Source organism: Strongylocentrotus purpuratus, unplaced genomic scaffold (assembly GCF_000002235.5).
Source record: "Strongylocentrotus purpuratus isolate Spur 01 unplaced genomic scaffold, Spur_5.0 spur5_scaffold_8, whole genome shotgun sequence".
Classification (NCBI taxonomy): Eukaryota; Metazoa; Echinodermata; class Echinoidea; order Camarodonta; family Strongylocentrotidae; genus Strongylocentrotus; species Strongylocentrotus purpuratus.
Genome location: NW_022145614.1, coordinates 17,659,515 through 17,670,425, shown reverse-complemented (window position 1 = coordinate 17,670,425; position 10,911 = coordinate 17,659,515). Strand labels below are relative to the sequence as shown.

Here is a 10,911-nt window from a genome sequence, read left to right as displayed (position 1 = left end):
ACTTCACGCACGCGCGCCCGCCCGCACCCCATCGTCTGTACGGTATGCAATTGTATTGTGCAGCGGTTTGCCGTGAAACCTATGAAACTGTCTCGCATTCCCTACATCTACATATGATGCGGAAATGGAAAGCCACTGGGGGGGGGGGGGGGGTATGCTACAGCTGCTTTCGCCTCGTATGCCAAATTCTATAATTATATGATGTCAATTTCATGCAGTATAGAACTTTCATCCCAGTATGCATAGTAAAATATGAGCGTTCGGAAGTAATATTTTTTTTTTTTTACAAATACCGAATTTATATTCAATAATTAATAAATCTTGTCTGGTCTATGCCAATCATAGGTAAATAAACGCGGGTTTCTTGTGTGCCGTGCACTTACTAAATATATAATAAACGGCTTATTTTTACCCTTGTAAAAGGGAAAGAAAAACTGCGGAATAAATAAATAATAGGCGTACTAACGAGAAAATGTCGATAAGTATGTATATTTTATGCTTTGTATAATTATAATGAACCGCCAAATGAAACATTAATAAGAAATTCAAACCGGAGGCAAAAATTGCATCCTTCTGCCTCCTCACACAACTATCGGAGATCAGCCGCCTTTAGCTGGACAAGTAACATCGGACAACTTCCCCCAAATCATCGTCTCTAAGAAAACTAGCTTCCTTGGACAATAATGATTCCAGTTTATAAATTCCAGATAAAAGATGATCCCGGTATTGCTCCGGCAACCTTTGCTTCAGATTCTTATTTTAACCAAGATAATATTAAGTGTTAGGTGTCGGGTTAGGCATAGTGGAAGCTACGAGTTTGGTTGTTGTAAGAAGTTGACCGAGGATCACTTGGGGCCGAAGCATGTTTCATGGAGCCCAAACACCTTAGCTGGTCGAGCCTAACGACTGATTGGTAGCTCCATGATTACCACCGTCTCTGGATTTATTGGGAAGGCCTAATAGAGTATTACGAATCATTAACATTGAATCGTAAACATTAGGTGTTAACCGAGACTTACTTTGTTGATGAAATAGGATGTTCTGTAAGACAACGGGTATGCAATGAATTTAATGCTATTATTGAAATAAAACCATACATATATACCGAGTGGTAATTGTTCTCTCGGTAAATCATAATGTTGTTTATGTTCTGCTCTAGAAGACGTAACGTAAAGAACACACCTTGGAGGATAGAACATGGGAGAGGTGGACACCGGGTCGGCTACCAAGGTGGCAAAGATAGAGGGGGGCGAGGAGAAGATAGGGCAGGATGGAGGAGAGACAGGGACGAAGACGGAGGACGTCGAGATAGGAGAGTGGAAGAAAGAGGAAGATGGAGAGACGGAAGGGATGCCAGAGCAGGTGACCGTGGAGCGGGGGGATGGAGAAGGGATAAAGAGGAAGACGGAAAAGATCACCATCGGAGAAGAGGAGAACAGGGAGCAAGAGAAGGAGGAATAGGCAACCGTCCAAGAGGAGAAGAACAGAAACATGACGATGCTGCAGCTCAGGGAAACGGGTGAGCCGCTATTTTAAACGACCTCTGATACCTCAGTCACACTGACAAGACCGACTTCAGAAGGACAATAGAACACAAAGAAATTACGGTAGACGCATGTATAGAAAGCATTTTACACTGAATGGTCAAGAATTTATTTGTTGATGTCGTTTGCGGACAGTTTGACTGAGGTACATGAATCATAAAACGCCAAATGTATTTCCCGAAAATGGCTACAGACCTTTATGAAAGTGACGTTTATTTCATAAATAACTTTTGGGACAATCGACGACATTGTTATTCCCCCGTCGCAGAATTAAACTCAAAGTTTGCGAGGATTTGTGCAACCAAAGCATATTATTGACTATTTTTTGGTGGTGTTCCTTTTTCTAATATGATTAATATAGAAAATATAGACCTTACAAGGGATAATTGGATGAATGTTGCACCCTTACACGGCATGATATCTATTAGTTTTACTAACTTAAAATGAATTGTGCTGGGTAAAAGAATTATTATACCTCACATGTTTAAAGTTTTGAAAAGAAGTCACTGACTGAACTTTGCACATGGACTAGCATATGGGGTGTCTAAAAATGTAACGAGAATTTGATTGGTAACATCTTTAATAAGTGCTCATCCGTCCTCAGCGAAAATCCTTCGGTAATGTTGTAGTAATATCTCCTAATATTTGCGTGAATTTTACAAGGTCTTAGGATTAATGTAATTTACGCAAGCATTACGGTAAAATAATGTCTTCATTGTCTTTATATAGAGAAATAATGGTCATATCAAATCCTATACATATAATGCGGAGAGACATGTTAATCAATGTTAATGAATCTCTTGAGAATGCATGTCTTAAAGATACTATTTCTCTTTTGCAGCCAACATCAAATTCTGTAGAACTTTGCAGGAATTATGAATAAATCTATGTCTCATATTTATGACAATTGACGAATGCTGTATTTTAAATCTGGAATCGTCACGTTCAGTTGTGATTTCACCAAGAAATTATATTTATAACGATTTAAATGCTTGTTGGGAAATGCAGAAGCGAAATGTATACGTTAACTTGTACCAAAAACAGTCATAACTGTGCAGTTGTAGCATAAAACCTTTTGAAATCCACATCTAGTTCAGGAAACACTTCTACATCATAGTCTACGAAATTTCAATGAGGATTGTCGTCTTATTTTGATATGTTACCAATTAATATCTCTTCGCATTAGTTTGGGTACAACCCGTATGGAAATATACAAATGACTTTTCATTCTTCTAAATACGTAGAATATAAACGTTGCTGATTACTTGTGTTTGTTCTTTATTACATTTTCAAAAATGTAGGAATCGAAGGGGCGAACCTAACCACAACCAAGCAAGGGGCCCTCGTGTATTTCGTCCTCTAGGCTATAAAACATTGGAACAGCTCCTTTTGAAAGACCCCGACGACGCAGTACAAGAGTTAGGTTCTCTCAAGCAAGGTTTGGGCAAGCTTCTAGAATTGACGGATATACGCTATGACCTGATCTCGCTATTGTTTCAGGTTTTTCACCATGTCTGCCAGGCGCAGGCGTCCAATGAAACTATCAACATGCTGTTAGATATGCTCGGAAGGAACCACTTCATCAGCAGGCATCTCACCCTCCATCTCATTGGGATGAGGACCGAGAGAAGCAACACAAAACTGCGAGTTTTGCCTAGATGTATTCAGGGTATCGCAAATGTCCTGTCACAGCTACAGCAACGCCTTCCAAGGTACTTGGCAGATGTTGAAGTTGCTGCGACACTCCTTGAAGATGCTGTCAGATACGCAGAGAAAAGTAAAATACTTGTCAATGAGACAATTCAAGAAGAGGTACGCCAACTTGTGAAATTTCATGAGACAATCCAACAGGAAATGCTGAAGAAGCCACGTACGGACATCGAACCCATAGCACCTCCTCCAACAAATTTCCGTAAGCATAGTGTGTTTCCAACCTCCAATGAACTGACAGATTCCTTTCGTCCTTACCTTCGAGCAAACATTAAAAAGGGAAAGTATGAAAATGTCGAACATTATCTTGACGTCCAATTTCGTCTTCTTCGAGAAGACTTTGTCCGCCCACTTAGAAAAGGCATTAGTGAATATATATCAACAGCCCGACCAGGAAAGCACGACAAACGCTACGAAGACATTCGTATATACTATGATGTAACACTGGACGAACCACTGTACTCACAGAGTGGAGTTACTTTCAGGATTCACTTCGATGAGTCTAAACTCAAAGGCGTTCGTTGGCAATCTTCGAAGCGACTGATCTATGGTTCACTCGTCATCTTGTCACCTGATGATTTCAAGACCCTCGTCTTCGGCACAGTTGCAAACCGAAAGCTTGATGATTTGGCTAAAGGCTTCATTGAAATCAAGCTCGAGAGGGACGAAGAAATTGCAGAGATCTTCACTGAAAAGACATTCATCATGGCAGAGTCTTCAGCATACTTCGAAGCTTACCGACATGTCCTGAGTCGCATACAACATGTCACTGAGCAATCAATGCCCTTAACTGATTACATCATCTCAGCATCACCAAATATTCGTCCACCTGCCTACATCCGGAACGATCGCTCCATTGAATATGACCTATCACCCATCGTCTCTGGTGATGTTCCAAACGCAAATCAAACTGCAATGCGTATAAAGACCGTGAGAATTCTCGATGATCGTGAATGGACGAGACTAGGGAACACTGGTCTTGACGAGTCCCAGCTTCGAGCCGTGCAAGCAGCACTTACTCAAGAGATGACGGTCATACAAGGCCCACCTGGCACTGGAAAAACCTACATCGGGTTGAAGATAGTTCACACTCTTCTCCAAAACAAGCGTATTTGGAAAGAAGCTCAAGTTCTAGGACTGACCGGACGTACAGGCCGTGCGAACAAACCAATCCTACTCGTCTGCTGTACAAACCATGCTTTAGATCAGTTTCTGGAAGGAGTTGCAACTTATAGCAGTGAAGGTATCGTGAGAGTTGGTGGCCGAAGTTCTAGCGAGGCTCTGAAGCGGTTCAACCTCAATTCACTCAGAAGCTCAAAGCTTCGAGAAGAGACACCTCGACACGTGAGACGTAGAATTGGGGAGGTTCATGGAGAAATCGAAAGTCTTGGGAGAGAAGTCAAAGGCCTTCAGAACAAGCTTAACCATACGAAGAAGGGCCTACTTCATGAACGAGTACTTATGAAGCACATGACTGACGCACAAGAATCCAGCCTTAACCAAGGAAATATCTTTGAAGAAGGTGGCAAATCATTTCTTGTCCATTGGCTCCTTGGTGATATTCGGATGACATTTCCACCTGAGGAGCTTGATGTTCCTGAAGATAACGGACCACCAAATGAAGAAGAAGAAAAAAACGAAGGAGAAGAAGAGCTCAATATCTTAGAGGAGGCGGATGTTCTTGACGAGATGAGACGCCTGGACGTTGACTACACACGAGATAGAATATTCACAGGCGATGCGAATGCTAACTCTGATGATGGCACTTTGGCTTTTCGAATTGACGATCTTGAAAACTTGGATGTGGGAGGGTGTCAACAAGACAAACGGGAGCTCAGCCATAGGAAGCACAACTTGGAGAGAAAGCTCAGGAGTAATGAAAGAATGTCCGACCAAGAGGCAAACACTGTTAGGGACGTCTGGGGTCTTGGAGAAGGAAAGCGATGGAGATTATACCGGTATTGGGCTCATTTACATCGCCAAGAATCTCATCGTCAGCTCGTGGAGATGCAACGGCAATTCACAAATGTTTGTCAGGAGCTACGAGAGGCACGCAGTCAAGAAGATTATGAGATCCTCAAAAATGCCTCGGTCGTTGGAATGACAACAACTGGAGCTGCAAAGTTCCATATGCTACTTCAGAGAATCCAGCCGAGGATTATGGTGGTCGAGGAAGCTGCAGAGGTCCTAGAAGCCCATATTGTGACTGCATTGACTGAGTCATGTCAACATCTCATATTGATTGGAGATCACCAACAACTTCGGCCAAGTCCTACGGTCTTCAAATTAGCTACGCAGTATAACCTGGACATATCTCTGTTTGAACGTATGATAAACAATGGTGTTCCTCACCAGCGCTTGATCCTACAGCATAGGATGAGGCCTGAAATTTCTCGACTCATGAGGATGGAAAGACTGTACCCATATCTCCAAGATGACGACTCTGTGAGGGTGTTTGATGATATCCACGGAGTTATGAAGAACATCTTCTTCATTCATCATGAAATGGAAGAAGATTCTGTGGATGAAATGAAGAGTCACTCCAACATTCACGAGGCCAAGTTCTTGGTAGGACTTTGTAGGTACTTCTTGCAGCAGGGCTACCTTCCAGAGCAGATCACCATATTGACTACTTATTCCGGTCAACTCTTTGCCTTCAAGAGTAGGATGAAAAAGAGTGACTTTGAAGGTGTCCGGGTTGCTACAGTTGACAACTTCCAGGGAGAAGAAAACGACATAATTTTACTCTCTCTCGTTCGCAGCAACAAGGAGGGAAGTGCTGGCTTCTTGAAGATCGACAACAGAATCTGCGTAGCGCTCTCGAGAGCAAGAAAGGGTCTCTACTGCATCGGAAATTTCAAACTCCTCGCACAACAAAACCCAAGTGGGCCAAACTTGTGGAGGGAAATCGTGAAGGAAGCTGAAACATATGGCACCATCGGAAAATCCCTTGTGCTTCAGTGCAGAAATCACATTGGGACACAAAATGAGGTATCAAGTGAGGCGGATTTCTCAAAAGTCCCAGAAGGAGGTTGTTCCTTACCATGTGAGGCACGTCTTACCTGTGGTCATGTTTGCCGAATGCCTTGCCACACTACCGACATGAAACATGAGAACCACAAGTGCCGTCAAAAGTGTACTCGAACAATTTGCCCCTCAGGTCATCGATGCATGAAACAGTGCTACCAGCCTTGTGACACGCAGTGCAAAAAATCTGCCGATCAGACACTGCCTTGTGGTCACCTTCAGAAAGTGCCTTGCTACAACAGCAGCTCAGAAGTAATTTGCGAATCTCCATGCCGCAGGAGACTGGATTGCGGGCATGAATGCAAGGAGTCGTGTGGAAAGATCTGTACAATGTTCTGCGAGGAAATAATTCGTCGGTCTGACTTTCCTTGTGGCCATAATGTCCTCGCCAAATGCTCTGCTGGTCCTGAGTCCTGTTCGGAACCATGTAATAAGATTTTGAGTTGTGAACATTCCTGCAAGGGCTCATGCGGCAAGTGCCACCAAGGGCGTCTTCATGTATTCTGCCAAGAAAGTTGTGGTCGTACACTCGTTTGCGGTCACCCATGCCGGTCGACATGTGCTGCGGATTGTCCACCGTGCTCAAGGAAGTGCGAGAACAGATGTCAACATAGCAAATGCAAGAAAAATTGTGGAGAACCTTGTGTCCCGTGTGCAGAGAGGTGCATCTGGCGATGTCAACATTTTCGCTGTGGGGCACAATGTGGAAAACCATGCGACAGACGTGCGTGTGATGACCCTTGTACACTCCTGCTGAAGTGTGGCCACCCTTGCATCGGACTCTGTGGCGAACCATGCCCCAAGAAGTGCAGAATCTGTGATAAGGAGGAAGTTACTATGATCCTCTTTGGCGATGAAGACGACGATAATGCTCGGTGAGATTTACTTGCAAATGCTTGCTGTGTTGATAAGCAACAAAAAAGATAAAAAAGAGAGAATAACGATAAATAACGACAAAACATGTATATTATACAAATCTTACCTATACTTTTTAATTACGTGTGCCATCAATTTAAAAATGTCAATGATTTAACACAAATTATTTTAGTAGTGACATATGAATTGAAATAGATCAATCAGGGAAATAAGCTTTCCGTCCACATCATCTCTCCTGTTCAGGTTTGTGGAGTTAGAGGACTGTAAGCATGTGATTGAAGCAAAAGGCCTGGACCAATGGATGAAGACGGATAGTGGAAGCAAGGACTCGTCAGAAACGATCTCCATTAAGGTAGCCAAGAATAATGTTTGGTCTTTAATTTATTTCTTCAGCTCCTTCGAAGACTTATGTGATCTGTATACATTTACACTGAGAACGCGCTGGAAAATAATTTTGATTAAAGGAAATTTTTGACGACTTTTCATTTTTGGATTGGCACAATTTTAGAATAATTAGAGTTTGCCTCTTTAGCCTAAGATATTTTCACGTGATCTAAATAATCTTGGTTTCATTGCTTCAATAAAAACAGAAAAAGAAAGAGGTTCAAGTAATTTGAAGATGACATATTCTATCCCAGCATATTTTTCAAAACGCAAGTAAGTGATACATTTGAGAGGAATTGAAACGACAATGCTTTAGTATACTAACAAAAATCTGAATCTTTTTGTTTTCATTTGACAGCTGAAAGAGTGTCCATGGTGCACAACACCGATCAGACGTAATCTGCGATTCGGAAACCTCATCAAACAAGCACTGGATGATATAAATGCTGTTAAAAGAAATATCTTCGGCGACGAAAACACAATCCACCATCTCCGTCGGAACCTACAAGAAAAACTTCAAGAAGTTGAGAACATGGAAATGTTCGACATCGCAAGCGATGAGAAACTTTTCCTTCAAACGATGGATGCCCGCCGCTTCTACGACATGGTCAGTTCGACGTCTGCGTTGAGCCATGGACAAATCACCGCTTTGAAAAATAGAGTCCGTTTTCTCGAGGAAATAAGAGACCGGGCTGAAGCATTGCAATCGCTGCGATCTCCATCCCTAAATCAGCAGTACGTGAAGCAGATGAAGAATGATATATTTATCCTGCAGACGTGGTTGTGCCAGGAGCCCATCGACAGGATGTCCCAGCAGCAGACTGATGACGCCAACAGGGAAGCAAAGAGGCTCCACCTAGCCCTGAATCTCTTCCGGACCCTGGTCGAGAAACCAGCTGCTCATGACAAAGCCAGCCAAGAGGTGAAGGCCGCCGAGCTTCAACTCTTTGGCGGGAAGGTCATGACTGCCCAGCGAGCAGATGAGGTCAAAAGTCTACTCAAGAAAATTGATTCCAAGTCCGGTGGGTTGGGAATTAGCGAACAAGAGAGGAAGGAAATAGTCGCCGCCATAGGTCTGACCAAAGGTCATTGGTATAAATGCCCCAGAGGGCATGTCTACGCCATCGGGGAATGTGGTGGGGCCACAGAGACGGGCAGTTGCCCTGAGTGTGGTCTAGGGATTGGGGGCACCCAACACCGACTGACAGAGGGCAATATGGTTGCTTCAGAGATGGACGGGGCGCAATATCCAGCTTGGTCTGAAGAAGCTAATAACATGGATAATTTCGACCTGATTAATTAGCATTAGAACACAATACTTGATAACATTTTGGTGACAGGCTGTCCTAATATTCTATGTCTCGTAGGCAACTCCCCCCTTCTTCCTCCGATATTCCTCTCATGCAGTTTAAATATTTAAGAAGTTCGGCATTTTATAACCAGTTTTCGACAGGTATACCGTCAAACTTTAAGAAATCAACTACACTTTCTCGTGACGTGATTTCCAGTTATTGTATTGCCAGTCTGAAATCCTGAGGTCTTGTTCATGAACATTCAAAGATGTGTAATTTATCACACTTCATGACTTGAAAGGTTATGAAAACTGTAAACGTGTAAAAGCTTTGTTGACTTTAAAGGTGAAATTGAAAGAAAATCACAAATATGTCAACTAATGTATCACTAGAAACTGGTAAGCTAACAGATGGCCATCGTAAAAGTTTCAGGTCAACTACATATCGGGTGATTTTATAAAAGTACAAATACAACCACCTCTATAGCAGCTGGGATATACGAGAGATTCGCCCGAAAAATGACGATGTTTTAATGACGTCACTATATGGACCAATACTACCCAAGCAGACGACATTCCATAGAGAATGAACATAATTTCAAAGCTATTATTTGTCAAATTATAATGAGTTTAGTGTATATAAATGTAATGGCATATCAACCCATTCAAAAGGGGATATGACCCGATTCTGATAACTAAAATATCTTGCTTGTAAATACACAGGATAGGGGTTAATTAACAATAAAAGAAACAGGACTTTCAAATTGAAACCCCCCCCCCCCCGGAATGATATTGAGGACGGCATTTGTTTCCTCTTGAAACGCCGAACATACCGCGGTGTGTGCATCTGAATATACAATGGCGTCTAAATTCGTTTACAAGCGACAGATTCCTTTATTATTGTTTCGCTGCATTTGTCATCAAAATAAAACCATGCGCGGGGTTTAGAGTGAGGCAATAGATTATACATTTAGCCTGACTGTAGTGAAGTAAGAGAAAGAACTCAAGAGAAGATGAAAACACAGGCACTGGAAATGTGTTAGATGTCATGGGACATCGTCTGCTTGTGCAAATCATGTCCATACTGTGATCTCACACATCTCAGCAGCGTTCGGAGAGCTCTTCAGGTGCTATGCCAGAGCTGTATTCAAGCGTTTTGTAATTTATATTAATCATTACTTTGAATGTTTCCAAGCATTGATTTTTGATAACCTTGTCGAATCAAAGTTTCAACTTTGCAATAATGAAAATAAATTTAGTTTTTAAAATCAATGAATATCTATTTCAAAATTAAATCAAGAATATGTTATATTGTATGTCTGAATTAAAGTTGAATTCAAAGATTGAAAAACTCATAGCCCAATGATCGAGTGTGTTCCATTTACTTAAAGGATATGTCACAGAGTTGTGTGTTATTAATTGAAAATTTAAAAACTGTTTTTGTTTTTGATTCGTAATTATTTTTTATTTTATTTTAATAAGCCACTATATATGCATAGTACATTTTCCATTTATGATATGCAGAGAAAAGCAAAACATAAACAAAATGGAGAAATATAGAAATGAAGACGCATTGAAACGATTTGTAGTAGTGCATGCAATGTTACCCATACATTGGAATAGTTTTGTTTACCTCCTTTAATTAAAATTAATTGTAACACTTATCTTGATAAAGTTTACATCTTCTTTGAGCTTTATTGATCACTCTCTACCGCCGTTTGGATCTATACAACTATAAAAATCTAAAGATTTGTATCTTCATCTATAAATAATAAATCATATTTTCACAATTATTTCCTGAAAAGAGGTCGAGAAAAAGTATTTCAACTTCATGGGCAACAGTACACAGGTGTGTTTCTTTTCTACCATGTCATTGATAAACAGTAACAGGCGAAATATGTGTAAGTCTGTTCAAGTGTGAATCTAGGATTTTGAATGTGTGTGTGTGTGTGTGAGAGAGAGAAGATATGTGATCATTAATGCTACGGTCACAAAGGTTCGTACGAACGATGATTTCGTACGAATCTCCCCGTTTTTCAATTGTCTGTCCGAATTTCCATTGTTTGAAAATCGTTCGTC

At 41.4% G+C, this 10,911-nt stretch overlaps 1 protein-coding gene and 1 pseudogene across 1 annotated transcript; both read left to right on the top strand.

Annotated features, from left to right (window-relative positions):
* The first annotated feature begins 1,491 nt into the window (after nucleotides 1-1,491).
* On the top strand, nucleotides 1,492-4,753 carry LOC115920376 (NFX1-type zinc finger-containing protein 1-like). Its single transcript, XM_030976077.1, has 3 exons — nucleotides 1,492-1,519; nucleotides 2,908-4,598; nucleotides 4,748-4,753. Exons 1-3 carry the CDS (start codon nucleotides 1,492-1,494, stop codon nucleotides 4,751-4,753), a joined length of 1,725 nt encoding a protein of 574 aa, XP_030831937.1.
* Nucleotides 4,754-4,775: 22 nt separating this feature from the next.
* LOC588427 lies at nucleotides 4,776-9,205 on the top strand (annotated as a pseudogene).
* The last annotated feature ends 1,706 nt before the right edge of the window (nucleotides 9,206-10,911 follow it).

What these genes read in the sequence shown, in the direction of transcription:
- LOC115920376 (XM_030976077.1), top strand. Translation starts at nt 1,492, where the DNA reads ATGACGATGCTGCAGCTCAGGGAAACGG. An exon ending in GCTGCAGCTCAGGGAAACGG is followed by an intron (nt 1,520 to 2,907) that starts GTGAGCCGCTAT and finishes TTCGTCCTCTAG; the next exon opens with GCTATAAAACATTGGAACAG.